The sequence below is a fragment of the Amborella trichopoda genome, chromosome 7, assembly GCF_054954075.1.
Source record: "Amborella trichopoda isolate Santa Cruz 75 chromosome 7, AtrichopodaSantaCruz75HAP2 v2.0, whole genome shotgun sequence".
Taxonomy (NCBI): Eukaryota; Viridiplantae; Streptophyta; class Magnoliopsida; order Amborellales; family Amborellaceae; genus Amborella; species Amborella trichopoda.
The window spans coordinates 30,434,031-30,450,909 of NC_142342.1; the positions used below are offsets into that span (position 1 = coordinate 30,434,031).

Here is a 16,879-nt window from a genome sequence, read left to right on the forward strand (position 1 = left end):
TATTTTGGTCATTATATTTTATCAAAAAATTATTTTCAATATTTTTTATAGGTGCTTCTCAATAAAGAGATGACACATATCAAATTTCATATTTATATAATTTGTATAAAAATATTAAAAATAAAATACTTTAAAATATCAAATCTAAAATGAAAGGCGATCTTGATTAAAATTGAACGGCTAGATGGTAGGGGAAGTACACATCAATCATACAAACCTTTTCCCCTTATTAAAAACCAAGTGGAAAGCCTTCAAATGTTTCATTAGATGCCCTCCCATTCATTGTGACAGAAAATATTCCCCATTTCCCGCTCCACTAGAAATCATGCAACCGGAAGCTTGTGGCCCACTCCTAAAAGGTTCCACTCAGTCTCACCTCTCTCTCTAAACGACCAGTCACGAGTCTCTCTCTCTCAACCATCGTCTTTCCTTGGGACTCTCAATGTTGACAACGTAGAACCATTACGTATTTATATATTCATATAAATCAGAAAACAGCTTGAGAGGGAGCAACAGAGTTTTTGAAGCTCTGTGGTTTCTCTCTCTGCGAAAACGATAGAGGGCCTCAATGGCTTCTGTGAGGCTGAAAGCGGTTGCTGCAGTGGCAGCCGTCGGATCATCTGCATGGGGAATCCTCGCTGTTCAAGATAGGGCCTTAGCAGAGAGTGACCATGGAAGCTTAGAGAATGTAAGGAGAAGAATTCATCAATCAGATGGTTTGGTTCCTTCAAGAGAAGTCCAGGAATCTGCTTTAAAGGGAAGCAGCTCCATTAACCCTCTTGATGTTCTTGTGGTTGGTGGGGGAGCCACTGGTTGTGGTGTTGCCCTAGATGCTGCAACTCGAGGCTTGAGAGTGGGGCTTGTGGAGAGAGAGGATTTTGCATCAGGGACCTCTTCTCGCTCTACTAAGTTGGTTCATGGAGGTTAGTATGCCTGAATTCTTTTGGTTTTACATCATGGAACTGGGTTGTGGGCTATGGCCCAGAAGTTTTTCTTCTTGTTGATTGTTAAGTTGCTTGAATTATGCATGCTGTTCAACTTGTTTTATGATTTATAGTAATGGATGTCTTTGGAAAGTTTTGATTGTTTAAGGAAGTTTTTTTGTGATGTTTATTTGTTATGAGGTTGTCCGCTCTCTTGTTATCTGGTTTTAGAGATGGAAAAAGTTTATATAGAGCCCAGGCTCTAAAAAATCAAATTAGCGCCTACCTCAAAAATTTCACTAGAAGAGGTTGATCTGATGCCTAAATATCCTCAAATTGATTATTTTGAATGGGCATGAAAAAAAATAGATTTCAAGTTTTGGAAATAATGCATCTTGTATAGCATTTTTGGACCGTCAATTTTCAAGATTTTCAAGTTTTCATAGATCTGCCCAATCTACACTGTTTTCTAAGCTTTAAATTTTATAATTAAAGATAAAAGTATATTTTTAGGCTATCACACATATTCCCCATATTAAAACTATATACCATTTGAAAGTGGGCTTTTCTTTGATTGTTTAGAACCTCGGCTCTATACAAACCATACCCTTTGATTGTTTGACAGCTCTGCTTGCTTGACATAATACCCTTAATTGTAAAAATCTGTAGTTCTCTTTTCTCTTTTTGTAAGTGTTTCTTTTCTTGTTGCTTTTCGGAGGAAAACCAATGGACCCCTTTGCATCTATTGGAATTTGATGCAAATTAGGGTTGATTCTTCACAAATATGCAAATTAGGGTTGATTCTTTACAATCAACACCTTAAAATGTAGGGAGATCTCTAGAGAACAAGCCTTAAAGAGAATAAGAGTAGAGAAAGAAGGAAAAATCACAAAACCAAGTGGAATCCACCTCCCTAAGTTTAATCATCAAGGTTCTCTGCCAAAAAAAGAACAATTTATCTCCCCAAACCCTTCACTAGCAAATACTTAAATAACTCATAACCCTAAAAAGCCTTAACGAAATCTTGGCCATCCATCCGATTTAATCATAGCCACCCATTATTGATTTAAAATAAATGACTAAACTTGCCCCTAATGAAATAAAGAAATAACAATTAAAATAAAAGATAAACCCAACTAATTCCCCTTATTACATCATTGCTCCTTTGTTTCCTCCTTGGTTCCTACGACCCTTCTTGGCCCAGCCATGAACTATTGGCTAGGGCATGGCTGCATCAGAATTCCAATAGCATTGCACTGGAGTTCACATAATTCCTTTTTGCTTTTGGTGTGGTCATCATTTGGACTGGATTGACTAAATTGTTTGCAGAAACCAATTTGGAATCTAGAATTGGCACATTTTGAGGTTATAAAATAAATTACTAGGAATTTTTGTTAGAGGTAAATCAGACATAAGTGAGATCAATCGAACTACAGGGACTTGGAACTTTTCATTGATCTCCCCTATCGATGACAATATGTAGTTTGAAAATGTACAAATTGATTATTTACAATGTATGAATACCATGATGGCAAAGAGATATTCAACTCTTCACTCCCTCGACACAAATACCCACCCCCTGGTGAAGAGGGGGGGGGGGGGGGGGGTTGCGGTTTTCCTTCTCTCTCACACTCACCACAAAGAGCATAGAGGAGCATGTTTGATGCTATAAGGTTGAATACGTTTACATAAAGACTTATCAATAAATGAATAGAATAGACTTATCAATAAATGAATAGAATATAGGATCCTATTAGGTGCACACTCTCATGCTACTAATGAAACTTTTATAGATATCATTAACTTATATTGAGAAGATTGAGAAGTGAGGACCCCACTCTATCCAATCACTTCATTTATCCAATACCCAATGTGTCCAAGCAAATGATTGATATCTCAAGTCCACGTAATTGTAAGCCATCTCCATGTCTGCTTTGCCTACTTATCCTGGTGACGTGACATTGGAAGCATATGACATGCCTCGATTGAGGCATTTCATTTGCTGGCGATGTCATATCCATGTCTTGTGCCCCCACACTTGTCTTCTAAGATGGCAATACTATGTAGCCTATCATTCCCTTGATGTTTAGAACAACCTTGGTGCTGTTCTTTTACTTGCTACTTACTAGATTTATGGGTTGAACATAGAGGTTTTTGGAGAATATCATTGACATGCTGCTTGTCTTTGGTCTCGTCCACTTTTGTGTAATTTCATTAAAGGCAGCACCCATGCCTCTTTGAACTCAAATCCTCTAATATAAATGTTGACTACATTCATTAAATCATCGCTACATCCTAGGATTCATCTTAATGCAATTCTGATAAGATGTTTTTCAACTCTATTCTCGTGAAAACTGTGGTCCTAGCATCTTGAGTTCTTTTGGAATGAATATCTAAAAAAGAAAAAAAAGTTCATCTCATATTGAATGCAGTCAAGGAAACCTTGTAAACATTGGTCTTCAAGGATTGTCTGTTGTACATAAGTCTGGGGAGAAAACCCTGAAATCAGCTCACTAACTCCATACTACATCGCATCATGGACCTCAATGATGCTCACAGAATTTTGTGGGTGGCCTTATTTTCCATTTCCCTTTTGGATACCAGTTTACAGTTTTAGGGGAAACATTACAGGTATGTACTTCCAAATTTTCCAAGGGAAAATGTGAATGTGATATTCAAGACAAATTTAGAATCTATGTTCAATTTGTCTTTTATCTCAGCAGATACGTACTTCGTTGCAGGATCATACAAGTGGGGCAATTAGTGTGTGCATGCAAAAACTATTTTATGCATGCATATGTTCATTCCTTGGAATTTGAGGACCAAAAGACAAATTATTTCATGAACATTTTCAAGCCAGCCTGTATCAGATGCTATGTGCAAATGTTTCTTTTGACAATTTCTTCCATATATAACTTCTCTGTGGTTCCACGAATAAAGTCTTCAGCAAATGTCATCTCATAATTTTTTTTTTGGATAAAGTAAATTTGTATCAAGTAAGAATGTACTTTACTAATTAGACAACAATGTGCACAATATTTACAAAACTCAGGCCTTAAATAGAAGATAAATGCATAAATAGAAGTAACTAAATCTTATACATCACTCTCATAAATCAGCCCACAAATTCAACATGCATGTTCTCTAGGAAAAATCAGAAACTAAAGTCTTTGATGCAGATGGAAAACATCTTATAACACAAGCACATGGTTCCTAGGGGACAATATATGATGTTGGCCACAAAGATGTATCAGGGTTTGACATCCTAATATAATATAATTTCCTAGTTATATTAGAAACTTTTACGTAATCGCTACCAGAGTTATACCCATTGATCTGTAAATTTATTAATAACACAACTATGAATTCATGAGCTGAATGTAAAGACTTTAAGGGAGAAACCCTATCTTTCTTTCCTGTCTTTTTATCTGGAATACACTGAATTAGAGATCAAACCATTTCAAATCCTGAAGTTGAAGGCAGGCTGTGAAACCCGCTGGTTTTTTCTTCATAATGCACAAACAAGATGTGCACATGGCCCCATGTGTGTGTGTGTGTATGTGTATATGTGTGTGTGTGTGTGTGTGTGAGAGAGAGAGAGAGAGAGAGAGAGAGAGAGAGGGAGGGAGGGAGCAGGCTGTGAGCCACATCTCATTCTAAAATAGGAGGTATTAAATGCTCCCTTTAGTTTTTAGTTTATTGATTATTATTATTCTTACAATGTGTTTTATTGATCCACATTTATCATTGGTATCTTGACAATATTTTAGGAGTATAGAACGTGATTTGTTCTATCTTGGTCTTATCAAAAGCTTTTATGTAGCCCTTCTATTCAAAACTTAAGGTCAATTTCTATGTTCTCTTGATGAATTTTGTCAGATTCATCTTGTAAGTGTCAGCTTTTTAGTAATTTGTGAGGAAACATATTGAATAACTCTTATGGATTGAGGAGTCTTGGCATTAAACAGTCATCTCTCTCTCTCTCTCTTCTCCCCCCACCCCCTCCGGTGACCCCTTTTTTGTAAATTAAAATTGTCTAATCTTCGGTCGACCCCAAATAGTTGGGAAAAAGCTCTGATGATGATGATGATGATGAATATTGTCTAATCTTTTTGAAGCTAATATTAAAAAGATAAGTTTTAGAATTCTAAGCAGTTTTCCAAAATTCGCTGTTCAAAACTCTCTTTTCTTTAATTGGCATATTTAAACTAGTCATTAATTACATGAATTTTGGGCTCATCATTGTTTACTTTGCTAACAGGAGTGCGCTACTTGGAAAAGGCTGTCTTTAGCTTAGATTACAAGCAGCTGAAGTTGGTTTTCCATGCACTTGAGGAGCGTAAGCAGGTTATCGAAAATGCTCCACACTTGTGCCAAGCTTTGCCATTGATGACTCCATGTTTTGATTGGTTTGAAGCCGTGTACTACTGGATGGGATTGAAACTATATGATTTGGTTGCTGGCCCTCGAATGCTGCATTTGTCTCGATATTATTCTGCACAGGAGTCTATAGAGCTCTTTCCAACTCTGGCAAGAGAAGGTCGTGGTAGAAGCTTGAAAGGGACAGTTGTTTACTACGATGGACAAATGAATGATTCTCGACTAAATGTTGGGTTGGCTTGCACTGCTGCATTAGCTGGTGCGGCAATGCTCAATTATGCTGAAGTGATATCTTTCCACAAAGATGAGGCCACTGGTCGCGTAATTGGTGCACGGATACGAAACAATTTATCTGGTGAGTAGATTAATCATCCTTTTCTATCATGCTTAAGAATTTCTTGGCTGCAGTTATACCCTTGAATAGTCATACTACTTTGAACAATATGGTGTTTCGTACAATTAAAATAAGCTGATTGCACTGTTTGATCAGGGTTTGGTTCTTTTTTTATCTGACCTCAACCTAGAACCATTGAGATGTTGGACATACTAATGGGAGAAAGGTGTTGGGATAGAGGTGATTTTGTGTAGTTAATTGATGAATGATCATATCATCACCGTAGATGCAGGGAACTTGGTTAAGGGTTCTAGGATCCCTCGGAAACTTGCTTAAGGAACCCAGAATCGGAGCTCGAGCAGAACTCCGTCCTCCCTAGTCAGGTGACCTCAATTCCTATATTACTAGGATCTATATCACTGACTAAAGGAGCTCTTGATTACTTTGGAAGGGAGTAGCGACCCATTGAAATTGGGAACGCCATGCTAGTTTGAAGGGATCGTGGTTCTTTTGCTTTTTGACAATTATTTGGCTAACGACCACATGTTGATGATTTTTTGTTTTCCGTATTCATGGTTGTGGTTTGCATTAGTGGTTGAAAATTGGCAAGCCAACTTGTTACGACGGAGATTGTGGAGTCGCAAAAGGATGCATGGACTTAGTATGGGGTGTCTAGTATGACTGATAGTTGGAGTGACAGGAAGAGAAGAAGTCAGATGAATTTGTTGGTGAATTTTCCTTTAGGAACTATTTTTTGGAGGTCTGTTGATGCCTTGGATGATAGCCATGATGCATGTTACATATTTAAAGTGTTTGAGAAGGGCATCAAGGAGGTTGGGGAGCAGCATGTTATACAGGTTCTCGTAGAAAATGTTGCTCCGAATGTTGTTGTTGCTAATTTGTTGTGCATAGCCTACCCTTATATCTTTTGGACACCATATGCAAAACATTGCATAGACCTTATGCTTGAGGCTATTGCCCGTTTGAACGAGATTACAAGTGTAGTTAAGAAGGCTAGGTTAGTTTACAACTTTCATTTATAGCCATACCCTCATCCTCAACATGATGCACAAATTTACATAGAAGAAGGAGATAGTGAGGCCAGGGGTCACGGGATTTGCTACTTAGTACCTATGTTTACATAGCATACAGTCGAGGAGAGTCCAATTAAGGCAGATGTTCACCTCTAATGATTGGAGAGTATGCAAGTGGTCAGGGATCAGAAAGGGAAGAAGGTGAGAGATATTGTCTTATCTAAGGCTTTTTGATGAGGGCTAAAGGGTGCTTTTAAGGTATTATTTTTTCCTCTTGTCAAAGTCCTTCACATGGTTGACAGTGATAAGCCCTCCATGGGCTTCATGTATGTGGAAATTGAAAGCTCCAAACGAAGCCCATAATTTGGATAATGATGTGAGCTGCTATGAAGTAGTTTGAAAGATTATTGATGAGAAGTGAGATAGGCAGCTACATCGACCATTTCATGCAGCTCGGCTTTTTATTATGTTGATAGGGATATACAGAAAAATGATCCAATTATGACTGAATTTAATGTGTCTGTATGTCCTAATCCCTAATCAGGATATCTAAGATATTATATGCGCTGATGAATTAATAAGGTACAAGTGCGCATTGATGTCTTTTGGGAGTGCAATAGCGACAAGACAAAGGAACAAAAGTGATTCTGGTAATAATATACTTAAGGCAGTCTTCAAGTTCAAGTCTTGTTTAATTATTTTTTATATTACATATATAATCGTAATTCATAAATATTCGCAGCCAATTGGTGGAGCCAGCATGGGTGTAGTGCTCCAAACTTACAATAGTTGGCCATTTGGATCTTGAGCCTAATCACTACCTCGTTCAGCTGTGAGCGGAATTGGAGTACTTTTGAGATGGTAATTTATTATATTAGTTTGTAGTTTACTAATTTGCATTAGTAATTATTGATTATTGTGTTAATTGTAATATTAATTAGTTTCATTTGATGTTATTATATGTGTTTATCATTTTTCATATTGATTCATACAAATAAAAGAAACAAGCTTGAATCAAAGAGGCTAAATGATCTAGTTTATATGAAGTACAATCGATACTCGAAGGAGATATTTGCTAAGAGAGATTAGAGAGAACACCTCAAAACCAAACACATGGACAATGCCCTGGAGTGGTTGGTTGATGATGATGATGTTGAGGTTAAGGGGCATGAAGGATTGACATGGGATATGGTCATGGAGGCCTTAAGGACAGTAACCGACCCTAGGGCCACTAGATCGTCTGATGATTCTGATAATGATGGGCTCGACTCCGATGCATATGAAGCCGCTGACCCTACTTTTTCTTATGATGACTGAGACTCTTTAAGTCTTCAAGTCTATATTTCTTTCTGTTTCTGTTTTCTCCTCTTATTTGTATGTAAAATGTATGTACTATGGAGTATGGAGTCTTGGAGTGTACATGGAGTTGTGAACTATGGACCATGTTTTATTTCGTTCCTTTTCCTGATGATGAGTTGATGGCCGAATTTGAAAATTTTGAATATTGGATTATACTTTCCTATTTTATTGTGTATGGAATATGCTATGGAGTATGTATTATGGATTATATGTTATGTATTCTTAATGTGTTATATGCTTCAATATGCATTTTTTAGTTTTTACATAGAAACTGAGCCTAAAACAGTTGGATCAGACACCTCTGCTCCCTGTTCTAACTGGGCCGCCCAAGTTCTAAGCGGCCACCTAGGCACTGGGTGGCCAGGACCCCACCAACTACCTAGGTGCCGACCAACAATTTATGGAACATTGATTCAGAATGAATACATCAGAGGAACTTAAGTGTAGCTCCAATAGGTGATAAGAGGAGGGAAAGTAGACTTAGGTGGATGGTCATATGCTGCATCGACCTAGAACATCACAGGTTAGGAGGGGTGATTCAGTTCAAATGCAAGGCTCTGAAGGGCAAGGGAAAGACCTAAAAGGACATGGATGGAAGTAGTGAGAAGATATACGGTGCCTTATGGTCCAACCGAGGGATAGGACCCTTGATAGAGCAGAATGGCAGAACAAGATTCATGTAGCCATCTCTGAATAGTTGGGATAAGGCTCAGATGTTGATGATGATGATGATATATATATATATATATATATATATATATATATATATATATATTAAAAGTTTCTCTCCAAGTGCTCTCTCTCTCTCTAAACTAAAAAGTATCATTCTGAAAAAAAAAAAAGAGTTGCTCTCTAAGTACTCCTGTATTGTACTTATATAAATCCACTCTTTAAACAAAACTTCCAGGCTCTCCTTAGGTAGGGACTTCAACTATGGATCAATTCTGGTATCTCACTCCTGCTCCCACTCTTGACAGCTATGGTCACCACCAATCCAATGCACTTAACCTACGTGACTTCATGGTTCTTGACTAAACGAATGACACGCTAGCATAAGTTAACCAACATGAGCATTGTGCTCTGGTTGGATATTTTATTGCCATAAGGACACAAAATTATAGGTTCATGTCTTTATAAATAACTAACAATATAATGTTCTTCCTAGTTCCTAATGAAAGCTTACTTCATGCAGCTTCATTCTACAGACATGTCATTATTTGGTATCATATCTGTCATGCTTTAATGCATCAATACTTCTTAGTTATTTAGAGCAAGGAGAAGTGACAGGTACCTCAGCCCCTTGTTTGAACAATGCGACCTTGTATGGATGCAGGTGCTTTTCTACCATGAGATGAAACTTGCCAACTGCTTTTGCCACACGGCATACTTTCACACCTCCGTTGTCAATGATGATGTTACACACCTTGCCGTCCCATGCACATCACGGTCAAAGTACATTGATTTGCAACAAAAGTTCTCCTTGTGGTGTGCGCGGTCAAGAGAAGTGGTGGAGTGGTAAAGAAAGTGTGTGTTGAAGCAATAGGGACTCGCCTTGGTTAACTACCACTTCACTCTCCTGATCATCAAACTTAACATCACCTCCAACCATAATCATTGTGTGCTTATCGTGGTCCACCTCCTGTTCTGTATAATACTCGAGTTCAAGGAATTGGTGTGGTGCTGAGTTGCATGCAACAAATACTCAGTAGATCAGTGAACCACCTCATTGCGCCTGTAACATCTAGGATCAGTGGCATTTTTGGCTAGGGTTAGCCCTAGTTCCCATAGCCATGCCATCTTTAGCGGCCTAAACTCCCTCAGCAGGAGGCACAAGACCCCTAGATTGAGACGATCCCTCCCTTTACGTGGGTTTCGATGTGGATGCTCCCTTCCACTATTGTTCCTCTACCTTTAAAGCTGCATTATGGGCTGCTGCCAACTAGCTAAAGGATTACCATATTTCTATATAGTTTCTTTCCTCAATTTATGGAAGTCCCCTTCAAAGAATCCAATCCACAAGGAAACTCCAAGATTTGTTTGGGTGAAGGAAAACTCCAAGTTAATCCTAAAGAAGTAGAATATGTTAATTGACTACCCTTGCCTAAATAAAATTCGTTATGACCTCACTTCACAACAACCTAAAAAATGACCAAAAACAATAATAAAGTCAATCCTTGAAAAATAAAATTCAATCAGCCCATAACTTGCATGTAATTTGCATCAGTTCCTCTTGTCTTTTTATACGAAAAGAGAGGTTGGAAGCTTAATGAACTCTAGTAGATTTCTTTTATGAAGGAAAGCATTAAAGAAAATGATGAGGAGAAGGAGTAATAGAAATTCAAACCAAGAATAAAGTAAATCATAACCCTTACATCACATTGAGAAAATATTGATGACTTTGTAACTGCATCGAGATGAGTTAGTAGAATAGCAACTAAGAGAGAAAACCCACAATGAAATTGAGAAAATTCCTTTTCCATAGCTTTGTAAGGTAAGGTATGGGCAAAAATCATGTGCTTATCTTATTGTCATTGGAGCCACAAACGGGCCGAATAATAGTGACACTTCTTTGCAAGCGTTTGGAAGGTTTGATATGGAAATCAACATTCACCTTCATGTTGAAGTTGGAATTTGTTTTCATCCTTACCGAGAAGATGAATCTTGCGAAGTTGTTGATCTTTAGAGAATCGCGAAAGACAGTCATGGAAATGTCGGAGCTGATCTTGCAGCTTTGTGCCTTGAGGTTGTTTTCCAATGCATTAGGGAGATGATGGATATAATTGACTTGGTAATTGAGACTATTGATAGTGAAATATTCAATTCAATGGTCATTACTGATGAGCTCTTCATGACTGTTCTTGGAACATGCAACCATCTACCCATCATGAAACAGTTTTCTAGATACCCAATCTGAGTGGGGAAGACCATAGTTACCAGAATCTTCCAACCCAGGTGGCGATTCTTCTCCAGAATATTGCTTCGGCTCTCCAAACAAGGGTTCTTCTTGGGATCTTGTTGTTTTAATATAGTATTCTCGTTCCCCACTATTTAGGTATCTCAATCCTAAGTTATTTGGGATCCAAATTCCAGAATATCAAATCCCAGGTTCCGTAGGTGCACGGAACCGTGGTTCAAGCGACATGGGATCCAAGTTTTGTTAACACTGAATTGAGATTCATATACAAATGTCTAGAGTTCTTAATTTGTTCACGAGTGACCATGTTATTGTCTCTTGCAGGTAAGTGTCTAGTTGCAAGCCAGCATCTACCTGGGCCTTGGAGCATTAAAACAAAGTTCTTCAGCTTCCTTACGAAATTAGATTCATAACTCACTGCCCGTAGCGCCCGAAGTTGATTGGTCAAACTGGAACTCTGGTTTAGGGCAGTCGAGGGCCTCAGTTCCAATACTAGGGGAACCCTGGCTAAGGCACTAAATATAACAATTCCAATATTAAGGGCTTCTTGTTTAGGATACTCTAAACCCTCAAACCTTTTGCCACATGGAACCCCCTCTTTAATAATTTGTTGCACTGTCCCAATGGTTGGGAGCACGATTCCCAAAACATTGAGATCTTAAATCACAGAGGTTTTGGATCTTGATCCCTAAGATATGCATTGTATAGACAGCATTTCCCCCATAGGGATCGTTGAGCCAGTCGTGATTCTTTGCCTCTGATTCGCATATCACTTTTGCACTTGCTCCCACATCCAACAACTATGAATAATGCATTGATAATGTGGAGAATGTAAGGAGAGACTTGCAAGAGACTGTTCAATATACTGTGGGGTTTCTAGAGAAGTTCGAGAAGTTTGGAATGTGACTGTTGAAGGGGATTCTTTTATATTGCTCTCTAGGCTGCAGTAAGTCCCTATCTGCCAAGGCCATTACTAATGAATGCCAAGCTAACTTCGTAATGTCAATGGTCCCAAGTGGCTTGCGATGGTTCGGAGAGTGAAACTAGAATGTGGGAGATTGTTGACAGGGCCCACCAGTCCATTGTTTGCATTCTCTTCTTTGATGAGTTGGATTCTATTGCCTTTTGGAGGGAAAGCATTGGAGATTCTGGTTGAAGGAAAGAGTTTTCTTACCCAAAGATTCAGATGGCTGATGTTCTTTGTTCACAATCACATCTTGTGTGCATGTACTGGAAGTCTGGAATGTTTTTGGGTGTTTATTGTGGAGTTGCCTAGTTGGTGAAACATCTCTCTAGTCTTTGATGTGTGAGATCTGTACGTGTTTCATGGTGATGCCGAGTCTAAGGATTTGAGTCTTCTCCAACCCAGGGAGGATGATGCGAATTGTATTCAAGAGATGGGCTGGTTAATTTTAGTTTTTGCTTTAGTTTTCAGGGATGTGTATGTACTTTTTAATATTAATTTTGGTCAATTTTTCAGGGGCAATAGCCTATGGGGGTCAAGGAGTTTTATTAAATGTTTTAGGTAGGGGTAGTAAATTAGCAAGTTTTACTTCTTTAATAAATTAGCAAGTTTTACTTCTTTAATAAATTAGCAAGTTTTACTTCTTTAGGACTAGGTTGAATTTCCTTTTTCATTGGATTATTTGAAGGGGAGTTCATAAACTTAGGAGTGAAAGGAGTTACGAGTGGCGTTAATTCTTTTATTGCTTTAGCGTCTATTTGACCACACCATATCCTAATATTTCAAGATAATATAAAATCTATTGTAATTGGAATTATACAAGTTAATATACCCTATTTGATAGGACCAAAGTCTATCTTTTTATATTCAGATAACCTCCAAATATCTAAATCCCCAAAAATTCAAGTCGTAGTTGAATTTTGCGAGATTCAATTCTAGCGTCAAAATTTATTGCGTCTCTCTCCCCCTCTCATCCACTCATAACCATCTTTTTTCTCTCTCTCTCTCCCGTACAGCAGCCCCTTTCCTATCATTCAACTGAAACCCTTTGTCTCTATTTAATCAGAGACCCTATCTCTCTGCCCCTCAACGGAGCCCTCTAAACTTTGATATCTCTCTCACACTATTTCATGGTACTCATCCATGTCTCTCTCCGCCTCCATTGCCATTAACTGAAGAACACAAAGATGTTAGAGGCATGAATTTTCTTTTTTTTTTGTAATAACTCCATTAAGAAGACCTGTAACTCCCTTACCAGAGGTTGACGAAGAAAAAGCGTTTACAGGTTTGGGTTTTTTCTTCTATGAAATAACTCCATTACAAAGACCTGTAACTCTATTACCAGAGGATGGTGAAGACAAAGAGTTTACAGGTTTGGGTTTTTTCCTTCTTTGAAATAACTTCATTGCCAGAGGAAGGTGAAGATAAAGAGTTTACATGTTTGGGTTTTTACTTTTCTGAAATAACTCGATTGCCAGAGGAAGGTGAAGATAAGGAGTTTGCATGAGAGAGAGAGAGAGAGAACTAGATATAGTGGATTGTTTTCTCAAGCGTAGCATATAAGAGAGAGAGAGAGAGAGAGAGAGAGAGAGAGAGAGAGAGCGGGAGAGAGAGAACTAGATATTGCGTCTCTCTCCCTCTCTCATCCACTCATAACCATCTTTTTTCTCTCTCCCTCTCCCGTTCCTATCATTCAACTAAAACCCTTTGTCTCTATCTAATCAGCGACCCTATCTCTCTGCCCCTCAACGGAGCCCTCTAAACCTTGATATCTCTCTCACACTATTTCATGGTACTCATCCTTGTCTCTCTCCTCCTCCATTGCCATTAACTGAAGAACACAAAGATGTTAGAGGCATGAATTTTCTTTTTGTTTGTAACAACTCCGTCAAGAAGACGTATAACTCCATTACCAGTGGTTGACGAAGATAAAGCGTTTACAGGTTTGGGTTTTTTTTTCTATGAAATAACTCCATTACAAAGACTTGTAACTCTATTACCAGAGGATGGTGAAGATAAAGAGTTTATAGGTTTGCGTTTTTCCCTTCTTTGAAATTACTCCATTGCCAGAGGAAGGTGAAGATAAAGAGTTTGCATGTTTGGGTTTTTGCTTTTCTGAAATAACTCGATTGCCAAAGGAAGGTGAAGATAGGGAGTTTGCATGAGAGAGAGAGAGAGAGAGAGAGAGAGAGAGAGAGAGAGAGATAATAGTGGCTCTTTTAGTGGGGAAGAAAGAGATAGATTCGGGCATGAGCAATTTGGGTGGCGTGGTGGCCAAGTTTTGGTGGAGAAAAGTGAGGGAGGTCAATGGAGAGGGAAATTTTAAACCCAGGAGATCAATGGAGAGGGAGATTTATTTTTTAAGGTGTTTTTGGAGTAGAGCGAGAGGAATTGAAACCAGAAATTTCTATATGAGACCTCAAGATCTCTATGATGGAGAGTTTGGGCAGACCACTCCTTTGATTCAGAAGCACAGTTCGTGATGGTTGAGGATTGGCACTTGTTTGAGCATTGTTCTATACACGTAAGTAGGAAGATACTGCCAACCAGAGGGCTTTTCTTTGTGTTGTGGATGCAACATCGGGAAATGGCATGATGGCACGATACAAGTGTAGATGAATTAGGGGTTTGCATGTTTGGGGTCACTGCTATTAAAACAGCTAGTGGAGGAAAGCCGTTTTCAAATATGTGCCAAATATAAAAATCAATAAGTTATAATTTTGTCAGCCGTAAAGTCCAAAAATTTCAAATATATGAAAAATTTGAAATACAGTTAGACAGTCTGTGTACATAAAAAGGCATATCATGGTAATATAACATCCAAATATAACAGAAAGCAAGGGAGTGCCTTTATTCAAATGTTTAAAAATTTGAATATCCAAATCCTGTTTTGTTAAACACATGCTTAGCTAGTTCGATACTTAGATTTCCTTTCAATCTGGGTTACTTGGAGTCCAAAAATAATGGGGTTTGGTAGGTAAGTGCGTGGATCTAGAGTGAATCCTAAATTATTGGAAACTGCGTGAATTAGAAAAGAGATGGAGATATCTTATGAATTTTTATTTTCTTTTGGATTTCTTGTATTAAGGGTATGTTTGACAGAACAGGATTTAGATATTCAAATTTTTAGAAATCTGAATAAAGGCATTGCCTTGCTTTGTGAAGATATGCCTTTTTATGTACATGTTTGACTGTCTAATTGCATTTCAAATTTTTTGTAGATTTTTAATTTTTCAACTTTTTGGCTTACAAAATTATAACTCATTGATTTTTTATATTTGGCACATATTTGGTGATGGCTTTGTTCCATGAAGATGAGATCTACCTGGCAACAACTGATACAGGAATGTATGACAAAGGAGATAGGATATGGAGATATCATCATGGAGGATTGGAATCAAGTGCTTTGGCTCTTGCATGGGTCTTGATCTACTTTTGTTCTTCAGAGCTTGAAATTAGCAATTGTGGATGTTGGGGTTCTGAGGAGGGGATAGCTTCAATGGTGGACGTTGGGGTTCTGAGGAGGGGATAGCTTCAATGACGGATGTTGGGGTTCAAATAGGCTTCGATGGCGGATGCTGTTCTCTCTCTCTAAGATGTCTCAGGAGACTTTCCCTCTCTAAGATGTTGATCTTTCTGCTCAACTCTTTGATGTGAGATATATATATATATATATATATATATATATATATATATATATATATATATATATATAGAGAGAGAGAGAGAGAGAGAGAGAGAGAGAGAGAGAGAGGTATGTGTTGAATCATAGAAAGTAGTTGTTGGATTGGAGAGGGAGAGAGAGAAACGATGATATGAGTGGGTAAGAGAGGGAGAGAGATGCAAAATATTTTAATGCTCAAAGTGAATCCTGCAAAATTCAAGTATAACTTGAATTTTTGGGGATTCAAATATTTGGAGGTTATCTGAGTATAAGAAGATCTAATTTGGTCCTATCAAACAGGGAATATTAACTTGTAAAATTCAAATTGCATTAGATTCTATATTATCCTAAAATATTAGGATATTAGGGTGCTGTCAAATAGATCCTAAAAGATCTGGACGTCCCATTGAAAATAGGCTTTTGTTGAACAAAGTTTCTTTCATAGAAAAAAGAGAGAAATTTTTCTTCTTCATTGACGCATGTTCAAGTGCCTTTTCTTCCTCCTTAGTTGCTTGTGTGAATTAGAAAAGAGATGGAGATATCTTTTCAATTTTTTTTTCTTTTTTGGATTTCTTGTATTAAAAGATCTGAGCGCCCCATTGAAAAGACGCTTTTGTTGACCATAGTTTCTTTCATAGAAAAAAAAGAAACTTTTCTTCTCCATTGACACTTGTTCGAGTTCCTTTTCTTCCTCCTTGGTTGCTTGCTACTTCATGGTTGTTTTGATCGAAAAGAAGGTGAATTTAATTTCTTGCTGTCCTTCTGCATTAGGAGTGTAAAGAGAGCTACCTGCCTCTGAGTACAGGTTAAGCAGTCAGCCAGTGATTAAAAAAGCGGACCTCTGGGCGGATCGCTTAGGCCTAGGCGGCCAATCTGGGCGGTCGATCCTTGAGCGGTTGCCCAGGGCCTGTGCCCCGCCCCGGGGTGGAAAAACCATTCGACGAGGGCATTTTTTCTCTTTTTTTTTGTTTTTAAGGGCCAAAAATTAGGGTTTTTGGTTCATTTGAAACCTAAAACTTGTTGGAGCCAAATTTAGAGAGAGAACCCCCAAAAAACTAGATTGTGGTGACTTTTTTAAGAACGAAGAGTTACTCAAAGTTAACAAAAATTGATCAAAACATCACCCATTGGTATTATATTTACTTTTTGATGTTTTGAAAAGTTATTAGGAGGCTTTTTAGAAGATTTTGAGTATTTAGAAGCATCTTTGAGGTGGAAGTTTGAAGATTGAGCAATCAAACTCAAAGTAAGTGATTTTTTTATTGCTTTAGTAATTTGCATTATTTTTTATATGTCTTCTTCGGCAT

The 16,879-nt window shown here is 37.9% G+C and overlaps 1 protein-coding gene across 3 annotated transcripts in view; it reads left to right on the forward strand.

The window, feature by feature from the left end:
• Positions 1-501: 501 nt before the first annotated feature.
• SDP6 (FAD-dependent oxidoreductase family protein) overlaps positions 502-16,879 on the forward strand; it is a 34,132-nt gene continuing 17,754 nt past the window's right edge. For 2 of the 3 annotated variants that reach the window (XR_016059843.1, XM_006848829.4), the window contains exons 1-2: positions 502-923; positions 5,185-5,658. Coding sequence is in view for 2 of the 3 variants with exons in the window: in XM_006848829.4 (XP_006848892.1) it covers positions 569-923; positions 5,185-5,658 (829 nt within the window). In the remaining variant the exon portion in view is untranslated. Of the gene's footprint in view, positions 924-5,184; positions 5,659-15,222; positions 15,527-16,879 lie in introns of those variants that run through there. The other variant, XM_088872747.1, reaches the window with a different exon arrangement.